General features: G+C 53.3%; 1 protein-coding gene across 1 annotated transcript; it reads left to right on the forward strand.

Annotated features, from left to right (window-relative positions):
• Positions 1–1,806: 1,806 nt before the first annotated feature.
• Positions 1,807–23,015, forward strand: SEC14L2 (SEC14 like lipid binding 2). Its single transcript, XM_028527320.2, has 12 exons — positions 1,807–2,003; positions 4,119–4,194; positions 8,819–8,862; positions 9,251–9,310; positions 9,569–9,757; positions 11,016–11,111; positions 11,295–11,355; positions 11,756–11,839; positions 14,841–14,947; positions 15,029–15,168; positions 15,306–15,475; positions 21,506–23,015. Exons 1-12 carry the CDS (start codon positions 1,950–1,952, stop codon positions 21,634–21,636), a joined length of 1,212 nt encoding a protein of 403 aa, XP_028383121.1. The 5' UTR covers positions 1,807–1,949; the 3' UTR covers positions 21,637–23,015.
• Positions 23,016–23,110: the final 95 nt, after the last annotated feature.

The following is a 23,110-nucleotide window of genomic DNA, read 5'->3' on the forward strand; positions in this document are numbered from 1 at the left end:
CGGTTCCATACTGGGCTGGTGATAGATAAGTTTCAGTGGCGGAAGGAGAAGCAGGCAGCCACAGGACTGGGAAGAGCAGACTGGAGGAAGGGTGCTTTCTTTAGGTCTTTACCTCGGATAACTCGAGTCCTGGGGCGCAGGGGCGTGCAGTGGGGTAGGTGGGAGCAGGTGACTACTTCCTGCTGGGTGAATGTTTTCCATGTGCTTCCTGGGGCAGCCCGTGCAGGTGGTCCCAGGTGAGTCTATAGCCTGGCCCATAGGCACCTGGCAGCCTATGGCCCAGAGACCGGAAACTTGGATTCCCCCCTCTGCACATGCTCATCTTCTGGTTCTCAATTAATCACCTATCCTTCCTGATTTAGAGGGTCTCCATGGGCTTACATGAAAATCTAGATCGGAAAAGGCCTTGTAAACTGTAAAGTGATAAGCCAACATAAGGGTTGTTCTTTTTTCCTCTGAGTAGGCTGCACAGTGGAATGAACATTTTGCTCCTGGATGGGCCTTTAATAAAGGTCTCAGCCACGTGTCCAACAAGGAAGGCAGCCATGCCCTGCCTTAAGCCAGAAGCCGATGATTCTGTAACTGGGGCAGGACTGCTGAGGCTACCTGAGGACACACAGAGGTGGGGTGGGGCCTCTCAGCCACAGGGCTGGACCTGAGACCCTCACTCTGTGCCCTGCAGAAGACCTCTGTGCTGGGGCTGCGCCAGGGCACAGACAGCATGGGGAGTCCAGAAAGAAGGCCTCCCAAGTGTCTGTGGAGTCACTTTCCACTTGGAAAGGAGGAAACGGCTCATTCTCGGGGGGTGGGCAGTGATTGGGGCATGGCAGGACGGTCAAACTTATAGGTACCCAGGGGGACCTGCAGCACTGGTCCCTGGGTGAGCAAGGGAGGGAGTGAGGAAGCAGATAAGCTGATAGCGGGCCTGACTTTCTCTGTGGTTCCCTTCTCGTTCACCCTGCACCCCCGACCCAGAGGTCGGAGCCTGGCCCTGCAGGCAGCAAAGGAAGTGCGTGCAGGGTGATCTAGGGAGGGCCCTGGGCTAGGCGCTGCACTGAGGGAATTGTGTCCTTCAGCTCACTCGGTCCTCTCGTGCTGACTCGAAGTTCAGATCATCTGCCCCCATGCGTAAACGAAGAAGCTTGTATCCAGGGAGGTGGAGTCACTTGCTGAAGTCTCCTAGAAGCAGAGGATTTAGAACTCAAACCCAGGTCTTTGAAGCATTCTTCCATGCTGGCTGAGAGTGTGAGCAACTCAGGAGCAGCTTTCAAAGTGCTGGGAAGGTCAGGTGCCCAGGACAGGGCTCTGGGAGGGGTGACCGGGTCTGGGCTTCCTTGTCCCCGCAGCCTGTCTGCCCCACGGGAGGGGATAGGCTGCCAACACTGAAAGGCTGGGAGCTGGGCTAGCAGCAGCTGTCCAGAACCGAGGGCAGGACAGAAGAGCAAGGGTCTAAGAGAGAAGAGGCCAGTACCACGGTTCCCAGAGGCAGGGCGACGGCTAGGCTTAGGGGACCCGGCCCCTCACCCCCTGCCCCACGGCACCAAGTTCCCTAGAGTTTTGGGGGGAGACTTGGTCCTGTGCTATGAGGGGGGGGAGCTGATCTTAGAAGAGCTCATTAGACAGTACCTAGATGGGGAAACTGAGGCCCAGAGAGCTCAGGCGTCTCATCCAAGGCCACACTGTGAGCTAAGAGTAAATTTGGGACCAGAACCCAGACTTTCTGGGACTCCGGCTCGTCTCCTGCCTAGTTACCGACTTCGGGAGAGCGAAAGCGACGCATCAGAAGCCGGAGCCCGGAGCATCTCCAGCTCCGCCCCTCGGGATCCTTTAAAAGGCGGGACTTGGCGGCCAGCCACCTCCAAAGGCAAGAAGGCTGGGACTTCGGCGGCCGAAAAGGAGCCCGAGCTACATCAGCTGCCGTAGCCGCAACCGGCGCACCCCGACCCAAGATGAGCGGCAGAGTCGGCGACCTCAGCCCCAAGCAGAAGGAGGCTCTGGCCAAGGTGAGCCCTCATCCTGGCCCGCCCCCACCCGGGGCGGCGGCCGTCTCCCTCCCGCGGCGGCCAGCCGGGAAGGGTCTAGGTAGGAGGCGTGCAAAGGTCCTCGCCGGGCGGGTGACGGAGGAAGCAGCTTTCGGCGGCACCTGGCGGCCCGCCGCCCAGCGCCCACCGAGGGGATCCCCGGGGAAGTTTGCCACCCCGGCCCCAGCCCCGAAACGAGCCCTTGGAGGTACCACCTGGGAGGAAGTGGTTGCTTGGAAGCCCTTGGAGGCAGCTCAGGGCACAAAGGCGACATTCATTTCGGGACTGGCAGCGGGGCCCTGGGACCAGGGCCCCAGGTCTCCTCCCATTTCCGGGAGGTTTTCCTCCCCCCGGGGCAGTGGCACCGATGGAAGGGGCCCTGGACAGCTCCTAAGGATATTTGGATAGACCCTCCCCTGGTCCAAGTCACTCTGTGACCTTGGGCAAAACCCATCCTTCATCTGTTTGCTCCCTGATGAACTGAAACGAGGAGGTTGGACCAGGAGATGTGGAGGGAGGTCTGGAATCCTACTGGTGGGTGACTCAGTGGGCTGGGGTTAGTTTGAGCTGAGAGGAGTCCTCCCTTGTCCTGCAATCCTGGCCTTCCCTGACCGGTGACCTGGGGTGATGCTCTTCAGGCTGGGAGGTAACCTTGGCTTTGCCTTGGCACCTGGGCAGAGGAGGAGGCAACAGTTGGAAGGCTGCACCCGCTCCCCACCACCTGTATCTCCACTTCTGTGTTGTCATTACTGAGAGAGGAGGCTGGCTGTTCTTGGAGCCAGAGCCAAGTGGGTCCAGTCTCCACGTTTGCAGGCTCCAAAGCAGGGCAGTGTTCCGCTGCTGGGAAGGGGTGGGGGCATAGGGGTCTCCTGCTGTGGCAGTGAAGCTGAGGCACCAGCTCTGGAAGGCTTTGCTCAGGCCGGGCCTCCCCCATCCCGGGGTGGCTGGAGAGGGAGGTTTCAGATTTTACTGCTGACCTGCAGGGGAAGTCCGGCAGATAAGGGATTAGGTGGTGATTAAACTGGAAAACGGGCTGGGTAGGGTCCTTGGTAAGTGGTGGCTTCACACCTGAGCCCTGGATGAGCAGTTTACCTGGGAGTTGTTTGGGGAATGGGATGGCCTGCGTCTTTGGCTGACCTAGGCAAAGGGCAGAGGTGGCTGGTCCTCATTGGTCCCCTCTGTGGCTGCCCAGGAGGTCAGTGACCAGGGAAAGGTGAGTGGCTGGGAGCAGGAGGTACGGGGAGAGCATGGGCAGTGGGTGTGCTCACAGGGCGGAGAACAGCTGGAAGTGGGTGTGGCCATCCCTTGGGGTCACTGTCCACGTTCCTCGTTCGTCACTCCCTGCACTTTCCCCCTTGGTGGCTTCTCACTGCAACTGCTCCTTCCACCCCGATAGCCCTCCTCCCTCCTTCTGCTGCCTTTGATTTCGTTCAAGACTGGTTCAAATGCCATTTCTTAAAATATGAATCCATAGGAGACCACCGTCTTCCTGGCCCCAGTCGGAATCAAACTCTTCCTCCCCTCTGCTCTGCCAGTCGCGTTGCTCTCCCTTCCATGACAACGGGGGTGGGGAACCATGAAGGAGTGTGTGCAATGGCCTCCCCCAGGCCCCGCTTTGCCTCCAGCGCTGCCCATCTCGAGCTGTTTGGCTTGGGGCATGTTACTTAGTCTCTCTGAGCTCCAATTTCTTCATCTGCATAATGGGGACAGTAATACCTCCAGGGACACTGAACGAGGCAGGAATAAGTGCCAAGTGCAGTGCCGGGCACACGGGGAATACGTGGGAAACTGACAGCTTGTGCTGTGGCATGCCCCACAGTGTCTACTATCGCAGTTAGCCGGGAACACCTCTGCGGCCTGCCACACTGGAGTGTGGAGGTGCACGCAGCCAGGCAGGGGCAGTGTCTCACTCGCTGCCCACCTCCTCCGGCCACCCGGCTCCCTCTAGCATGATGCCCCGTGCAGCCCACATGCTCAGCCAGTGCCTGTGGAGTTGACTGGTGTTGAGGAGGCATCCAGCAAAGCCTCTTTGGAGAGTCCTGGGTAGAGGGCAGTGCGGGTGGGACCTGTCACTCACCCAGCTACCTCTCCCTGCAGTTTCGGGAGAATGTCCAGGACGTGCTGCCCAGTCTGCCGAATCCAGATGACTATTATCTCCTGCGCTGGCTCCGAGGTGAGGGGAGAGGGGGCTGTGGGGGGCTGGGCCAGGGTCCGGTTCTGGGTAACAGAATAGCACCTTCTGGAAACCCTGGCTCTGGCAATCAGAGAATTGGAGGATTCAACCCTTAGGAGCAAAAGGGCCCTCTGGCAGTTACAAACCTCCCTACTGGAGGGGTAACACTGAGGCACAGAGAGGTAAAGTAACCTGCCCCAAGTCACATGGTGTTTGAATTGCAGAAAAAGAGAGGACTAGAACCCAGGTTGGCTGAGTCCCAGCCCAGTGCCCTTTCTGTCCACTCTGCTGATGGACTTAGGGAAACAGTGGGAGGAAAAGCCGATAAAGGGTCCAGTCATGTATGTGGGAAGTCGGAGCCAGAATCGAGTTTAGAACCAGAGTTCTGGCCCCTGGGAGAAACTGGGCCCCTCTGTGGCCTGTTGGGACGGCAGGGCTCCTGCTGGCAGCAGATTAGGCAGCTTGAAGTTGGGGCGAGAGCTTGGGGAACATGGGGAACACGGTGGGGGGCGCTCTGCCTGAACTAGGTCGACAAGACCTCCCTCAAGCCACCACCAGGCTCCAGAGCTCCATGTTCCTTTTCTTTTTAAGACTTTATTTATTTACTTTAGAGAAAGGGGAAGGAAGGGAGAAAAAGAGAGAGAGAAACATCGATGTGCGAGAGATACATCGATCGCTTGCCTCTTACATGCCTGCAGCTGGGGACCTGGCCCGCAACCCAGGCTTGTGCCCTGACTGGGAATTGAGCCAGCCTTTTGGTTCACAGGCTGGCACTCCATCCATGGAGCCACACAAGCCAGGGCAGAGTCCCACATTGTAATTCTACTGCTGCTCCGGCCTGGCTGTGGTACCTGGGCCAGGGGTGAACATCTGCCCTGGAGACCTCTCTGGGATAGCAGGACGAAAGAGGGTGCCCAGCTTCTAGCAGGATGTGGAATGACAGAGCTCTGGGTATGTGAGGCCGGGTGCTCGTTTCTATTAGCAGCAGGATTAGACTCAGCCCCATGCCCCAGCTCCTGAAATCTTCCTGTTCTTTTTCCTCTTCTCTTGTATGATTCAAGTCACCTGCCACCCTCTCTGGTTCTTGTGACACACGATCTTTTTCGGTATAGAAACTTTATTACTAGGCATAGAAATAACAGAGAATAAATTCCACTTTCTTAGATTAGCAGAGATTAAGTTGTGAGGTGGAACCGCAGTTCAAAAATTAAAGTACATATTATACCTGATTATTTACTTAGAGACACATACACACTAGCAGTCTTGGGGTGGGTGGAGAGCTGGGTTTGGCTTTTCCGTGCAGAAATGGAAGAGACCGACATGCTCTGGGGGACTACTGGCAGGCACCCATGGACGGGTGTAGCCAGGAGAGCCACGTGGGGCTCCGTGTACCCCTGGAAGTGCCACCTGCCATTTTCTCCTGAAAAAAAAAAAGCTGCAAACCCACACCCCCAGCCTCCTCAGAGAGGGTGGAGGGGCAGTGCGGGGGCGGCAGTGGAGTCAGTCCAGGGCCGGAGGATATTCTGGCCCAGCAGTTTGGTAAAGAGCTGTAGCTGGAAGTGGGCGGGTAGAGAGTGGGAAACCAGCACTGCCTTAAAGGGCCAGCTGTTAGATCATCAAACAAACTACCAAACTGCGCTTAGGTGGAGGTGTGGTTGCAGAGAGCTGTGAATAACAGCTCTCTTTTAGCTAAGAGGCCAGCCTGGGGTCCTGCAGCTGGTTTTGCAGGCACCCTCAACAGCCCCGGGCCTGGGATACCCTCTTCCTTTGCAGGAACAGCGAAGAGTGTGGTCATCCTCATTTGCCAGCTGAGAAAACGGAGGCTCAGAGAGGGGAGGGCACTTAGCCGAAGGCACACAGCTAACGTGAAGGAGAATCAGGGCAGAAATCTGGGGCCCAGAGTCCCAGGCCACTGTTCTCTCCAGTGAGCCACGGCTGCCCCTGCAGCCACGCTGTGCCTCTTCCAACAGGACACGTATGTCCTCTGCACTTCATTTGGTGCCTCGCACTTCCTGGGCAGGAGCTGAGGCCTGATCAGACTCTGCTGTGAATTTCAATTAGGGTTTTTGTTGTCTCTCTCTTCTTAGAAACCATTTCTCTGTCTCCTTTGGGTTCTAAAGGGAACATCTGCAAGGTGCATGCCAGCAGAATCTTTTTCTAGCCTCGGTGTGAGCTGGGGTTCCCCTCTCACCGCCCCCTTCACCCAGGTACACTTAGTTTTCCCCTGGCCCCAGGCCCTGAGAGCGGGCCCTCGAGTCTCCACTGCCTCCCCCTGACTGGGGCACAGCTCTGGGCACTCCAGCAAGGAGAGTCAGGTGACAAGATAAAAACCACGAAGTGGTGGCAACCCTAAGAGGGCACAGAGCAGGTCTGAGTGTACTCACTTTCCAGGCCTAGGAAGGGGTCAAATAAGAACCTGGGACAGCTGCTGCTAGGTGGGCTTCTCTGGCAGTGCCCGAAGCCACGCTTTGAGCTGTCCCTGACCAGGGAGGGCAGCGGGAGCCCTGGAGAGGCCTGACTCAGCAGGCATGCAGGGAAGCCCAGGCCAGGTGCTGCCAGAGGCAAGTGACAACTAGGGGAGGGCCCTTGAAGAAGATTCTGGATGTTGGACCCTTGCTGATAAGGGTTAACTGAAGAACCACACCGAGATAAGGGGGCTCACAGTTCATTGCCACTCCTGTTACCTGGGAAGATAAGGTCTCTTCTCACAGTTCGGGGTGCCCTCCTATGGAGGATTCCCACTTTCACAGTCCAGCTGGGCTTCCCCATCGTGATGTTGCCTTGCATCTTCCCAGTGTCTTTAGCTTATTAGATGATTCCCTCAGAGATGTGCAGTATCTTGTCCAAGGTCAAACGGGGATGTGCGAGGGCTGGGCTGCAGACCTGGATTACATTCCGCTAAAAGCCACCCCTGCTGCCACGATGGCACATAAAGGGCAGTGAGGAGGGACTTCCCAGGACTGAAGACTGTTCAGCTCTCCTAACGTGTGTCCAGCACCCAGGGAAGATGTGACATCGGTCAGATCTCCCGGTGCGCCCTTTGTATGCATCAACAGTGGGCTGAATCTCAATCCCCGGCAGAGTCCGGGGATGTGCCTGGCCATCCTGGGGAGCAGTGACTAAAGGTCCAGCGACAGTCCAGAGGGCAGCCCATCTGGCCCAGGCTCCAGGGCTCTCCAGCAGATCTTGATGTCAACAGAGCACCTACTGCTTGGGAGGGACAGTTCATGGGTCAGATGACAAAACTGGTCAGAATCTGGATCTCCAAAGCTCTTGAAAGAATGAAATGAGACCCTGACCAATACGGCTTATTAGTTGGTTGGGCATCGTCCCGTAGAACTCGGGGTCGCCAGTTCAATTCCTAGTCAGGGCGCATGCCCAGTGGTGGGCTCGGCCTCCCAGGCAAAGCGTGCACAAGAGGCAGCCGATCAATGTTTCTCTCCCTCTTTCTCCTCCCCTCTTCCCCTTTCTTTAAAAAGAGAATGAAATACAGCTCATTCTAACAAGATGAAATCGGATAGGGGGGGAGCCAGAAAACCACCTCACAACATAGGGGATGGATGGAGGCTCAGCTGCAGAACAGCTGAAAAGGATTGGGGGTTTCAGCTGACTGTGTGTTCCACCAGAGCGAAGGGTGTGATCAATGCCAAGAGCGTCCTTAGGTTTTATCGGAGGGTAGACAGCACTTGGTGCTGTGCTCAGCTCTGCACAGCACACTGGACAAGGGGCACTGGCAAACTTGAAAACTTCCGAAGGGACGTTATTTGGGTGAACTTGAAATCAAGCTGTGAGGAACGGTGAAAGGGTCCACTGATGGGCAGCGTGAAAGCAGCTCAGTGTTGGAAAGGTTGTCCCGTGGCTGAGGGAGGGGCCCCACTCTCTAAGCGTCCCTGGAGCGGATCTCCACTCACTATAGCCGTGAGGATGGAGTGCGCGTGGTAACTCGGATTGTCTGGAAGCAGGTGGCTTTTGGGGGTGGTGAGGTCTTTGTGTTCAAGCTTTAGCAAGACAACTTTTGGGCATTCATGCATAAAGTAGAGTTGGCCTAGGTGAACTCTTCCATTCTAAAACTTTACAGGAACCCTGAGAGGAGGGCCTCTGTGTCCCATTGGGGTATGCATGTGTCCTTGGAGGACATGGCAAGGTCGACTGGAAGCTCATCGAGCCCTCCATCCTACTGGGATGTTCTGCCAGCTCTGCCCCAGATTACGGGGCAGCTGTGTTCATCTTTGAACTGTGGCTCAAGTTCTCAGGACTGGATGTTAGACTGGGGAAGAGATTAACTTTGTGTAAGGGAAAAGCTGAATGATAGAAAGTCCAGGGTTCACTTTTCCTGAGAGGAGATAAGACCTTTCACCAGTTGCATCGACTAGGGCAAAACTCTTTTGACTCTGAAGTTGTAGTGCTACTCCTACCTGAACTTAACTTCGACCTGCTCTCCAGGGGCTGTGGTGCTCCAGACGCCCTCAGTGAATGTCCTCATATCAGCCCCTACATGTGGGATGATCTGGGAGGTAGCTGGGATGTTGAGAGAGAGGAGCTGCCCCTAGTATGAGAACAGGGAAATCTTGTCCTTGAACGCCCGGTCTGCTGGCCTAACCCTGACCCCATTTCCCTGTTACAGCAAGAAGCTTCGACGTACAGAAGTCTGAGGCCATGCTCCGGAAGGTGAGATCCATTTGCCTCCAAATCCCATGGCTGCCTCCGTTCCTGCCCATCAGAATCACACTGTGCTTGTTCTTTTGCCCATCCCACTCACCTCCATCGCAGCCAGTGGCTTGTGTGATGTAGCTGAGTCTTAGCCGACCACTACTGCCTTGTCCCTCTGGAAAAAGTGCATCCCCTTCCCTGGAAACCCAGAGCTTTCATAGGTCTGGGCTAGCCAAGAACTGGTGTTCTGCCAAGACTTCTAAAACAGGCATTGCCTTCTTTCACGTTCCTGCCAGTTGTCTTCTCATGACTTACCTGTTCATGCTGCCACCCAGTGCTAGATGTCTACTAAGGGGTCCCCCTGCCCCGCTCACACCTTCTTAAAGCCCTGACTGTGTGTTTGCAGCATGTGGAGTTCCGGAAGCAGAAGGACATTGAACATATCATGAGCTGGCAGCCTCCAGAGGTGAGCACGAGTGATCCTGGCCCGCCCCTCTGTCAGGTCACTAGACCACAGTTTGTGTCCTGGGTCTGTGGGACCAGAAGCTACAGAAGAAAGGCCTGGCAATGCCAAGTGGACGCCAACGGTTCCCAGAATGGGAGTGCATTGGTACCTAGGGGAAGGCTGTTGAGGGAGAGAATGATGAACCCAGAGGAAGGCCCCAGGATACATGTAGTTGCCCTGAGTCTGCTCACCAGGGGCCTTCTCTGTGTCTTTGCCCAGGTGGTCCAGCTGTATCTGTCAGGAGGCCTGTGTGGCTACGACAAGGAGGGCTCTCCCATCTGGTACGATATCATCGGACCTCTGGATGCCAGGGGCCTGCTCCTCTCGGCCTCCAAACAGGACTTGCTGAAGACCAAGATGCGGGACTGTGAGCTGCTCGTGCAGGAGTGTAACCGCCAGTCTGAAAAGGCGAGTGGACCAGCACGGTTGACAACGAGCTAATCGCGGTAGCGGCGTTCAAGCAGAAGCAGGGATATCACACAGGGACTTAAACCCAGCTTCAGGGCTGAGGCCTGGACCTTTGGATTTCAGAGACCAGTGGAATTTTGAAGTTTTAGAGACTAACATGTTGCCAGATTTTGATTTTTCCAAGTAAGGACTTAAAAAAAAATTGCCAGCTACCATCACCATAATGAACCCTCAAAAGTATAGGGATGGCAAAATCTCAGAATACAGGCCAGTCCTTTAAATAGTAAATTTAGTTTCATAAATAACTTAACTACTTTGGGCCCTGGTCGAATAGCTCCATTGGTTAGAGCAGCATCCTGATACACCAAAGTTGTGGGTTCCATCCCCAGGCAGGGCACACGCAAGAATCAACCAATGAATCACAAATAAGTGGAACAACAAATGTTTTTCTCTCCCCCCCCCCCCACTCTAGAAACCAATTGAAAAGGAGAACTTAACTACCTTATTGTTATGTTTCTCATTCATTTGGGCACCAGCCAGATCTTTGCCACAGATGACCCTGTCCGTAGACAAGTATTTGGGTATCGCTGGTGTGGATGAGCTAAGAGTCTATGTTCCTCTAACTCTGCATTTCAAAAAAGATAAGGACGGCTGATTTCCTTACTGAGAGAAAGGCTGAAGAGCAAGCTGGGGCTGCTACCATGACCTTCTCTCCTTCCTTCCCCTCAGCAAATGGAAAGGTCCAATGAGAGGATGTAGTACGTGTGGGGCCGTTTTGACACTGTCATCTACAAACACGCACTGAGACCTAGTGTGTGCAGGGGCCCTGCGGCCTGGGCGGGCAAAGAAGCGCTAGGCTGGAATGCACCATTAAAGGCTTGGGTTGCACAGGGAACATCTCTGTGCACAAGAAAAGTGGCTGCACGGAGCCCCACAGACGGAGCACTACCGGGTGCTGCACACCAAGGAAGAGGGAGGCCACCAGGTCAAACTGCAGAAGGGAAGGGACCTCGGATTCTGTCTCGGTCCGCCCAGTGGCTGACTGAATGAGAACGAGGAGACCTAGGCAGGAAGGTGACTTGCCTGGGCTGCAGTTCTGGCCTGGGGTGATTCTCTCTGTTTGGAAAGCCCTAGGTACAGCCCTGCCCACATCCAGCTGCAATATGGGCACGTGACACAGTCAGCACTTGCCCTGAACTGGGTGGGCTTCTGCACTGGGGCAGCCTGCTGTGACGTTCTGCCCCTCTGTGCCCTGCAGATGGGGAAGAAGGTGGATTCCATCACCATGATTTATGACTGTGAAGGGCTCGGCCTCAAGCATCTCTGGAAGCCTGCTGTGGAGACCTATGGAGAGGTGAGGGGCAGGACTGGAGAGGCAGGGTGGGGGGAATGGGGACTGGGAGAGTGGACCCCTCTGCTGGGATGCCCTGTGGGATGGGTGAGGTGGCAGGGGCAGAGTCGAGCCTGGAGGAAGCTGGGCCTCTCACCCTGACACAGAAGACTGAGCCCACTACACTCGGTGATTTTGTTTCTACAGTTTCTCTGCCTGGTCGAGGATAATTATCCTGAAACACTGAAGCATCTTTTCATTATTAAAGGTAAGTTGGGAACTCCAAGTGAGAAAGTCAAATGAGCAGAAGGGGCCAAAAATGTTACCGGGTCAGATTCAGGTGGGGAGGACACAGTGAGCCAAAGGAGGGCATCGAGGACCCTTGACACGTGGGAAGTGCTTTACAGTTCACGCAGCTGTTACCGCTTATTGCTGCCTTGGCCGTTCAGCCCTGAGTGACAGGAAGACCATCCCCACTGGACTCCTCCCACTGTACCGATGGGGAGGCGCCCTGCTGAGCCTCATTCCCCGGGGCTGCCTGCCTGCATGGGCTGTGCAGCACTAGCACTGGGGAACGTGGGGCCTGAGGCACGGGGCGCTGTGGACAACACCGTTCGGGACAGAGTGGGCACTACTTCCAGTCTGCCACTGTCTGGTCTCTGTTCCAGCCCCCAAGCTGTTTCCTGTGGCCTTTAATCTCGTCAAACACTTCCTGAGTGAGGACACTCGTAAGAAGATCATGGTCCTGGGGGGTGAGTAGCTCAGACTCTCCTCAACTCCACAGGATGATCTGTGGCCCAGACTGGGGATGGCTTTAGAGGCAGGGCCAGCAGCCACCAGGGCAAAAGTTCCCTCTGCTGGTTTGGTAGCTGCGCGACCCAGGAGCAAGCTGGGGCTGGGCTAGGGTCTCCCTGTCTGCTTTCACAAGAGCACTTTCTCTCAGACACTGGAGGGAAGTACTGAGCTCAGCATTGTAGATTCAAAGATGAATGAAACAGCAGTTCTTGCCATTAAGGGGCTTGCAGTGTAAGAGGAGAAAAAAGACCTGTACAGAGAAAGCTATGACAAAGAACTGGAAAAGGTACTAGAAGGGCCCTGGAGAAGGTGCCACAGAGGTCACAGGAGCAGAGGTTGCTTTCAGCTGGAGGCAACTGGGTGTGGCTTCATTTGATAAGCACCTACTATGTGCCAGGCCCTGGACTAGGAAGGTGAAATAGACAAGTCCCTTGAAAAGCTCTAGGTCTCTTGGGGAGGCACAAAGCCCACTTGACCTAGGGAGGAGGTGAGGCCTACCTCGGCCAAGGGCAATGGAGTGAGGAAGGGTAGCCAGATGAAGCGGGGCGGCAAGCTGTCGGGCAGAAGGAACAGCACTGAGCGAAGGCCTTACACACCATGGCACAGGCAGCTGCAGAACGTTTGGCAGGATTTCACAAGTGATGAGGCCAAAGAGGGAGCCAGGAGGAAGTCACACAGAATCCAGGGCACTATGCTAAGGAGCTGGGCCATCGCTCTACAGGCCTCTGGGAACCAGAGGTGAGCTGTGAGCAGGGGATTACCAGGATCAGATTTTAAATTGAGGCACCGTATTGGCAGGATCGTCAGGGGCAAACACCAGTTTGCCCGCTGTGGGCACAGTCCATGCAGCAGGTGTTGCAAGCCTGCGCTGGGGCAAAGGCGGTGGGCACAGAGGGGGGAGAGGATGGATTTAGGACTTGTTTAGGAAGTAAAACAGAAGAACTCAAATGACTGGATACAGGGAGGGATGAAGAGAGATCTAGAATGACCTCCTAGTGTCTGGTGTGAGTGACTAAGTATTGCAGTCACTGTAATGCAATTAACTCAGTGGAGGAACACAACTGGAGGAGTGAGCTTCCAGTGAAGTCTGAAGAGTGTGTGAAATGTACAGATGTTGGGGATACTTGAACCTGAAGCCTAGGGGAGAACTCCAGCCTGGAGATCTGGGAGCTGTCAAATGTTGGTAGCACCTAAGACCTTGAGAACAGATAAGACTGCCCCCAGAAGAACAGAGGCTGAGCCTTGGGGGTAGGCAGAGGAAGAGGAGCCCATCAGGGAGACTAAGAGCTGATTGGGGAGGTTGTTGGAGAAGCAGATGGGCAGGGGTTGGGTACGAAGGAGGCAGGGAGAACATCTGGGCACAAGGGAAGCCAGTGAGGAAGATGCACAGGAATCGAGGCAGCCGGGGACAGACAGGAGTCAGTTCTGTGGCAGCATCACGAGGAGGGGTGGGAGAAAAGGCTCTGAAGGTGGGTTGGGACCAGGTAGATCATGGAAGACTTGAGGCCACCTCCAGACTTGAACCTGGGGGTTGGTAATAGGGACTCTGGAGGTTTCTGAATGTTCACCTTCAGGCAACACACTGAAAGTGGAGATTTTCCAAATGTGTCCTAGGAGTGGAGTGAGGCCTTCTGGAAAGTCCAGAACTCCGAGGTTCTGGTACTAGCTCTGGCAGCAACGAGTTTGCTTCTTGCCTCAGTGACTCTGTAAGATGGGGAAGAATCCCCCCTGGCCTCTTCCGACTCTCCAGCTGAGCTGGGGGGAGAAATACAAAGTCCCAGCGATGGCTCTGGCGGTTTTGGCTTCTCTGCTGCTCCCGCCCACCGTGAGCGTGAGACGCTTAGGTTTCCTGGCAGCAGAGCCGTGGAGGAGGTTCAGTCTGTTCTCCCACCCACACCCGAAACCCTCTCAACCAAACCCACCTCGGGCTGAGAAGGTACAGGAACTTCAGCAGAAAAGGGAAGAAATTCACTCCGGGCTGGTCGCTGGAGCTTAGCGGCACAGACTGAACCAGCCCGCGACCACAGGTGCTGCATGGACTTGGGTCTCTGCACCCTGAGGGCTGGGAGACCCGGGACAGCCCCTGCGGGTTCCCGGGCAGCGCCAGCGGCAGAGTGCACCGGGCAGTACGCCAGGCCTCGGAGCTTTGGCTTCCAGCATCAGCACGGAAAGGTTTCCAGTATCAAAATATTGTACGTGGCTGGTGTTTGTTGAGTTTGGAATGGTGGAGAAGTGGAGCAAAGTATGGGTTGTGCTGGAGTCAAACTCTCGTAGTCAGGCAAGGGCTCAGTTACCAGAAAATGAGCCAAGTCATTGGCAGCTAAACAGCCTAAAAAATAACAGGAGCAGACATGAAATTATGGCTGGGGTAAAGCCAAGTGTAAGCGGTCCCTCCCCACGGACGGGTTCATTCAGTCACAATGACGTGCAGACAAAGTAGGGACAAGACACACGGCTCTGCCCCGCCGAGGTCAGTGGAACCAGGACAGATCTTGGTGCTTCCGGCCCTCCCGCCTGCTGCGCGCACTGTTCCCTCTGCAGGGAGCGCGCTCCTCCCCTCCCTCTGTCACTCCTGCTCGCACTGCAGATGTTTGTATCACCTTCTGGGAGTGATAACACACGCTGCTCCCACGTGGAGGGTACTTCAGAGTTTACAACACCCTCTTCAATGACTTGGGTCACTTCACTCCCACCACAGCCTGGCCAGAGGCCTGGGGACAGGACCCCAGGTGTCCTGACCCCTGATGCAGGGCAGGGCACTCCTGGGGGTGGGGGGGCTCCTCCTGAAACCCGGCAGTACTCTGCCCACATCCTGTGCCCTAATACCTGTATTTTGTGTGCGGGGGTGGATGGAGGGTTGTTTTTTTTTTCCTGCCTCTTCTGTGCAGACTGCTAGGGCTGTGATGAAATCTTACCTAGTGGTGACCCTTCTTCCTCCTTCTTTACCTCTCCTGCCAGCAAACTGGAAGGAGGTTTTACTGAAATATATCAGCCCTGACCAGCTGCCTGTGGAGTATGGGGGCACCATGACTGATCCCGATGGAAACCCCAAGTGCAAATCCAAGGTATGGGCCCCAGGGGCTGGAGGTGACCAGGGAAGCCTGCCTCTAATGCACATTCCAGCTCACTCCACGCTCTGCTTCTAGATTAACTACGGGGGTGACATTCCCAAGAAGTATTATATGCGAGACCAGGTGAAACAGCAGTATGAGCACAGCGTGCAGATTTCCCGTGGCTCCTCCCATCAAGTAGAGTATGAGATCCTCTTCCCTGGCTGCGTCCTCAGGTAGGGTTCTGGACCTTTCCGGGGTACCTCAGCCCTTCAGCTGCAGGTTCTGGTGGACGGCTGGGGTGAGAGGAGCCCTGGTGGCAGAACCCCAGAGACGCCCTGATCATGTTGGCACGGGCGGGTGTCCCCTGCAGGTGGCAGTTCATGTCAGAAGGCTCGGACATTGGTTTTGGAATTTTCCTGAAGACCAAGGTTGGGGAGCGGCAGAAAGCGGGGGAGATGACAGAGGTGCTGCCCAACCAGAGGTATAATGCCCACCTGGTGCCTGAGGATGGGACCCTCACCTGCAACAATCCCGGCATCTGTAAGTACCTCTGTCTTGGCTCGAAGCTCCTGCCTTAGACGTCTGCCTCTCGGGTCCCTCTTGCTCCAGAACTGTAGGCTCTCGGACAGTTAGGACTAAATGCAGAACTCCGTCAGTTCCACTCTGCCCTTGCACAAGGGAGGAGACTTAGACTTGGGGAGCAAAACGACTTGCTCGCGGTGACCCAGCTGGTTGAAAGCAGGGTGGGATTCTGACGCGATCCTCCCGGGCAGAGGCCAGTCGCAGAGCTAGCTGATCCCAGGGGATGTCGGTCCAGGTCTACCTGGGTTTGTGACTGTGACCAGACATCTCTTGGGAATTCTTTCCCCCCGAGTCGGAGTGGCCGGGTGGGCGCAGGGATCACGGGCTGAGCAGGGCCCTGGGAAGCCCAGCCTCAACACCTCGGCGCACAGAATGTGAGCAGGAGCTTTAAACCCAAGAGGAGTAAGAATAGCAGAGAGGCACTTGAAAAGGCGTTTAACCTCACTCAACTTTGCAATTATTAATTAAGATGCCCTTCAACTCAGCAATGCCACCTCTAGAAATTTAGTCTGCAGAAATATTTACACAAAGATGCAAAGTCATGAGATGTTCCTTGAAGCCTGGAAACTGGCAGTACAGTTAAATGGCCTTAATAAGGTCTTGTCAAATAAATTAAATAAATTATGGCCCATCCATGCAATGGAGTATCATATACCCATTAATGAGAATAAGTTGACATGCACGATGTCTGATACCTGTTAAATAAAGTACAAAATATAGCATACATGGTATACATTCACTTTGGTTAATAACAAGTGTACGCAGAAAAGGACTCCGGGGGCTCTACGGTAACTCACGGTGGCGACCTCTGGGGCAGCAGGAAGCTCACAGAGGGATTTCATGGGCAGCATCCTTGTATTCAGCGTCGTTTCATTATAGCATTGATGAGGAAAAAAAAGATTCCCAGCCAGGGCCAGCGTCTGTGCGGAGTTTGCACATTCTCCCCATGTCTGTGTGGGTTGCTCTGGGGACTGTTTGTCATTTTCCCCCATGTCCCAGAGACGTGCACGTAAGGTGAATGGTGTGTCTTAACTGTCCCAGGATAACGAGTGTGTGTGAATGCGCCCTTCAAGGGAACGGTGTCCTGTCCAGAGCCGGTTCCCGCCATGCTCCCCGAGCCGGGGGCGAGGCTCTGGCCACCTGTGACCCTGAACTGAAATAAGCTAGTTGGAAAAGCACTACTTTACTCGTGTGTATTCACCTTTCTTAAATGTATGCATAGCTCACATTTATTTCAATGTTTAATATTAGAAGAGTTTGGGGTATTTATTTAGAATTTTGGTGATGTTTTTGTGACCAGCAATATGCCTTAGGAACTGTATCAACTGGCCTACTGAAAAACTGGTTTCATTATACTACGCTGTTTCACTGAAAGTCACAGAGCCTATTGATGAGGTTAAGTGAGGACTTACTGTAGTTCTGCAAATGCAATTTATTTTACAATGACCACATACTACATTAATAAGCAGACCCCCCCCCCCCCCCACACACACACCATCAAATCTCCACTTTCTTTCCTGTCAGAGCCGAGGGACCAGGCGGGCACGGAAAATCAATGAGAGCAAGGGCTTTAGCATCGAGTTGGGTGGAACTTGACTACTGACTGAAGTCCTTAAGCAAGTGACTCAGCCTTCCTGAGCTTCAGTTTCCTGGTTGCTCCAATGGGGATCAAACTCACTACCTCACAGGGACACGTGATAATTTAGGTGTGATAAGGCCTGTGAAGTGCTTACATAATACCTGGCACATGGCGAGCACCGAACACACTTGAGCCACCATTATCGTTATTTGGGCAAGACCTGCGGGAGAAGGGCCATCCGCGAGCCAGTGCTGGAGATGGGATGAGCCCTGTGCTCCCTCTCTGCAGCGGCACCGCCAGGAGATCTGAACTAGCCCTACAGATATCTTGGCCTCCGGACTTCACCATCTACACCATCTACCCCTCAACACCATCACCCCAACCCCAGAAACTGTGTCCTCTCCCACACCCCGGGCAACTTTCGGTCTCTATGGCCACCTCCTCACAGATGCTCTGTGGCATGGCTCCCCAGGGAGGAGGAGGATTCTTGTTAGTGAGCAGCCAGGTCCCGGGGGAGAAGGCACATACAGTGTGCTTCGGCGGGACCTGGGCTTAGTCCAGATACTGTCATCCACAGAGCGTAGATCATTTTGTACATGTAAGTTTGATTTCCTTCCTTCCTTCCTTCCTTCCTTCCTTCCTTCCTTCCTTCCTTCCTTCCTTCCTCTCTCCCTCCCTCCTTCCTTCCTTCTTTCTTTCCTTCCTTCCTTCCTTCCCCTTTCCTTTCCTTTCCTTTCCTTTCCTTTCCTTTCCTTTCCTTTCCTTTCCTTTCCTTTCCTTTCCTTCCTTCCTCCCTCCCTCCCTCCCCTCCTTTCCTTCTTTCCTTCCTTTCTTCCTTCCTTCCTTGACATGGAAGATGAAGTAGAGAGAAGGGGTGTTCTCTCTTGCACAAAGTAGCTTGCATAGACACCAAAAGATAGAAGACGCCAGAGATTCCTAGGATCCTGGTCCAGGATCTCTTGGCTGGAGACTGCCCTAGAGATGATCAGGTCCATTCCTGATGTGACAGAGGAAAGAGCCCCAGGCCAGGGAAGTCATTTATTCAAGATCACACAGCCAGTAGCAGAGCCCAGCCCATTTTGCAGCCTTGCCCACTACCCTTCTAGTGTTTCTGAAGGACACAGGCTGAGAAAGGACCATGAAGCTTTTAACATAATCAGGCTTAGGTCTGCAAATCCTGAAATTATTTTAGTTCCTCTTGGATACATTCCCGGATGGAACACTCACCTGCCTGCGGGGCCTTAACTGGGAACCGCTTGTTGTCTAGTCCCAGGGGGAGGAGAGGCAGGCCCCAGAGTCCACGCCCCCTTCCCAGGAGTAAAGACAATGAGGTAGGTCAGCTGTTGTCTGGGGCCACGGCCCAGGTTAGACCTGTGCCCAGGGAGAACCCGGTGTTCGGGTACAAGCTCACCCGTGGGAGGGCAATGTCCCTGGAGAACCAGGCAACCCCTGCAAAGTGGAGCACGGTCCCCCAGCGGAGAATCGCAGACTCTGTGCCTGCCTCCGGTGGCAGGAGCACATGCACTCTCCCCAGGCTGCTCTTGTCCTTGACCAAGTGTCCTCAATTCCTGAGGAGGAGAAACAAAGTCCAAATTGATTTCGCTTTTTTCCCCCTCCCTCTCCACTAATATTTCCTGAGGGCCTGGGTGTAGAGTACTCTACTAGGAAAGAAAAAGATTCAGAAAAAGAGACCTGGACTGTGCCAGGAGTGGCGGATGCGGTCCAGAAGGCCTGCCACGCCGAATGAGGGTTAAACAGCACTGCGGGCAGCGCGGAGACGGAGACGAAAAGAGCCCAGCGGGCAGCAGGGGGCCTGGCTTCTCAGTCCCGCTTGGCCCCTAACTCTCCGATTGTGTTGAACAAGGGTCCCTAAATAATTCAGTTTTCCTCGCCTCCTTAAAATGAGGGGAATAGGCTAGAGCAAGAAATTGTTATAGGGGGTTTAGGGACTCCCCAGAGCAGTGACTATAAATCTTAAAGAACAAACACCTCCCTCTCTGTAGCAAATAGTGTCTAATGTCCCCTTTACTATTCTGAAATATAGTAGCTCACACAGACAATTTAAAAATCAATGGAAGCTCCTACTTGGAGAAATAAAAGGAAGCTAATTTAGAATATATATATATTTTTCAGTACATTAATGAGAAGGCACAATACAGCCACTGCCACCCCCCACCCCCAACACCCTTCAGAATGGCACCTTTCCCACAGGAACCACTGCCCCAGAAGGTCCATGATGGGCCCCAGGGGATCTGAGTTTGTGTGAAAATTCCATCTGATGACAAAATCGTCAAATTCTCAAGGGGGTTGTTTCCCCAACAAAAGTTAAGGCGTCCTTGCTTGGAGGATCTCTGGGGGCTCTGCGAGTCTGTGACTACATGATTTGTGTCCAAATGAACCTCATAATTCATGACCTCCACTTCCCTCGGGCCTGGGCCTGGAACAGCTCCTTCCTTGTTTCTGAGGGTCGACTATCTTGCTAGGCAGAGCCACCACATGGTGCGTGGTCCAAGGAGCTCAAAGCCTTCTCCCGCACAGCTGACTCGGGGTGCTAAAGCTCTCATCCATGGCAGAGAGGAAGCGCCCCTCTTGCCAGAGGGACTATGGGTCTTGAAACACCTCTGGCACAGAGAGAAAATCAATGACTGATACTCATTTCACACCAGGAAGAAGTGGTGGGTGGTGTGACTACCCTCAGGCTAAACTATGCATTTTATCTGGGGGCAGGAAAGGGGAAAGGTTAAATCTCAGAATTAAAGATATAGTTTTCTGTTTTGTTTATTTTTTCTGGGAAAAGTGAGAAAAGACCAGGATAGGGAAGGGGCAGAGCTAGCTGTTGTTTTCACACTCTGTTCTCTTGAAGGAATGTTTGACAGAAATGCAACAACCTCTTAAATCAATCAATCAATTAATCAATCAAAGAAGGGTTAGATGAAAGGCAATCTGTCCCTTAGCCAAGGCTGGAAAAGCCCTCTCTGCCAACCATGTGCCCATTTTCTCTCCCTAGAGGAAGCCGCTCCTAACAGATCTTATCTATTAGCTTGAAATATCAAATATTTCCCATCCCTTTAGACCAGGGGTGTCCAACCTGAGGCCTGAAGGCAGCATGCGGCCCAGGGATGGCTATAAATATGGCCCAACACAAAATCATAAATTTACTTAAAACATTTTTTTGCTCATCAGTTCTCGTAAGTTTGTGTATTTGATGTGTGGCCCAAGACAACTCTTCTTCCAGTGTGGCCCAGAGATGCCGAAAGGTTGGACATCCCTGTGGGGTAGACGAGTCACATATTGCCATAATACACAGGACATGTACACACATGTATACACTCATAGGAATTACCGGGACGTCTGTTATTCAATATATGTTTGAAGGAATTTTGAAATTGTAAAATCTGTCGCAGAATTTGAGAAAACTCTCCTTTCAGGCAAGACTGGGTGTGTTCAGGGTATGTGGTCATACTGAAAACTTTCCTTTTAGAACAAGAACCTGAATAGAACTTGGAAGTGTAGGTAGACAAAGTGGCAGAGCCAAAAAAAATTTTTTTTACATCTATAGTAACAAAAACGTTACAAACTATTTATAAGATGTTCTGCAGTTTGCTCTTTTGGCCTAAGGATACATTGCGGATAATTTCCCCAGTCACTTGTGAAGCTAACCTCTTTCTTTTAATATCAGAATAGTTATTTCATCATATGGATTGCAATATGAACTTTTTAAGCAATTCTCCTTTGAACATTTGAGCTTTCCCAAGCTTTTAGGTCTTACAAACAGAGGTGCAATGAGCATCTTTGTCTGTTTATATTCCTGTGAGGTAAATTCCTGGTTCAAAAAGTTTACACAGGGTGGGGCTCCAGCTCGGGGAAATTCCGGCTTTGTCACTTCCTCACTCTGCAACATGGTGACCTCCTTTTTTACAGAACATAAACCAGGACTAATGCTGAACTCATAGTTATTTTGAGGAAGAGTGAAATAACATATAGATTACCAATCCAGTGCTGAGACACATAAATTGCCAATGTTACCATTACTATTACTATTGTAACAACTACTGCCTCTACAAGTTCTGCTCCTCCTCCACCCCCACTTTCAAAGCCCAGTTCAAGCTCTATAACTCCTCTAAAATGCCTTTCACATAATTGCAGTTTATAGGGCTTTCTCTTTCCAAGTGTTACAGATGTGGTTGTCTCACTCATCTGGCACTTGGCATGGTCTTATATATATTTTCCTCTCTCCATGATCATCTTGTCAGTCCAGCTAGACTCTTTTGCAGAAGGTAAAGGACCATTGCTTATGCTACCTGCATCCTCATTAACCTACCGCATTGCCTTGATCAGTCAATGAAAAGCCCTGTCCCCAAACCCTTTGTCAGAATTGCCTAAATGTCTGGTTTTATGCCTCCCCTCAGATGTCCTGCGGTTTGACAACACCTACAGCTTCATTCATGCCAAGAAGGTCAATTTCACTGTGGAGGTCCTGCTTCCAGACAAAGCTTCAGAAGAGAAGATAAAACAACTGGGGGAAGTCACCCCAAAGTAACGCCTCCTCCCACAGAAGGCCTGGCTTCCTCAGTGTCTCCCTGTCAGTTTCTACAGCTTATAGCAGTCATTTTCCCAGCATCCTGATGCCAAAAGAAACTGGGCTAGAAGAAAGACTCAGCTGAGCCTGGGAACTATGATTTCAGAACTAGGAAGAGGGAGCATAGCAGCAGTGGGTCTCCTTGCCTTTCAAGTTAGAGTCCCTAGGGGCTGGGCACTGTGATAGGATCTATTTGTCCTGCAAGCTGTGCCAATGTCACCTACCTGTGACAGCTGAGACAGGAAGATGGTACCACAGGGTGGCAGCAGGGAAAACATTAGAGAAGGGGAGAGATTGAGACTTAACATATCAGGGAAGCCAGTGGCAGGGGAGGAATGTGCAACCAAATGAACATACAAGCTTAGATCATAATGAGGAGTAGCAAGGTACCCAGTTGCTAGTTATGGTGGAGGTCAGAGGCTCTTCTAAACTTTCTATCACTCAGGCTGGGATCCTTTGGCTTTTCCCAGGTCTCAGGAGATGGTCCAGGGTCAGCACTGATCTTCCCACTCAGAGGTAGACAGGCAGGTCTTTCCCTCACCTTGAGAACTTCAGCAACTCCTGGGTACCACTGGCTGCCGCTTTAATTACTAATAATTGTCATTGATTCAGAGCTTCCTCCAACAGTGAGCTTTGGTCTGGTACCCAGCCACTGCCCTCCAATGAGAACAAAGCACAGGGAAATTACCTCCAGGGATCTCAGCTCTGGGAAAGGGACGGGAAGAGAGGCTGGGGTGGATGTGAGTCCTGAGACTTCCACTCCCCTGTTCAGTGTCGCCAGCCTCTCATCAAGTAACTTCATTTGATTAGCCACACAGAAATGATAAATGGGATCCAGACAGAACTCAGGGCATTTGCCCGCTGAGTCTTCCACGGTGCCCGCCAACCTGCTTCCTGACTGACCCGAGCAAAGTCTGGGCAGTATGGTGGGTGCTATGGGTTCCTAGTGCCCGGTGGGGCCAGCAGCTGGTAGAGCCAGGGGCTGGGGGCAACCACAAATAGCCTCGAAGGTCCCCCCCACACACACACACAGTGACAAGGAGGGATAACCACGGGGCCGCTTGGGGACCAAGCGCTGGAGGGCACGGACCCTGCGGGCAGCCACAGCACTAATCACAATTCCACTTCCTGCAAACGCAAACCAGGGCCTGGGCTGCACAGGAGCTCAGGACGCGGAAAAGTGGCCCAGCCTGGGGAGCTGGTCTGGAGAAGCTGAGGGAGCAAGAGGAAGGGGCCCGAGGCTGAATGGGCCCCAGCCAGAACCCTCAGGAGGACATCCCGACCTTGGTTTACAATGCTCTGTTAGGAAAATTAACCAATGAATAAAGCAACGTTCAGTGCGCAGAGAGTGCAAGTCAACCCTCCTGCATCGCTGCTCACTACTCGGCACCCAGAACCCTGAATTTCTGCTTCAGAAGCTTAGCAAAGCGCACCT

The sequence above is a fragment of the Phyllostomus discolor genome, chromosome 13 (genome assembly GCF_004126475.2).
Source record: "Phyllostomus discolor isolate MPI-MPIP mPhyDis1 chromosome 13, mPhyDis1.pri.v3, whole genome shotgun sequence".
Classification (NCBI taxonomy): domain Eukaryota; kingdom Metazoa; phylum Chordata; class Mammalia; order Chiroptera; family Phyllostomidae; genus Phyllostomus; species Phyllostomus discolor.

Bases quoted from the DNA above. Each gene is read 5' to 3' on its own strand.
- SEC14L2 (XM_028527320.2), top strand. From the start codon at position 1,950: ATGAGCGGCAGAGTCGGCGACCTCAGCCCCAAGCAGAAGGAGGCTCTG. The intron at 9,311-9,568 runs GTGAGCACGAGT...GTCTTTGCCCAG, and splicing joins TGAGCTGGCAGCCTCCAGAG to GTGGTCCAGCTGTATCTGTC. The intron at 11,112-11,294 runs GTGAGGGGCAGG...TTGTTTCTACAG, and splicing joins CTGTGGAGACCTATGGAGAG to TTTCTCTGCCTGGTCGAGGA.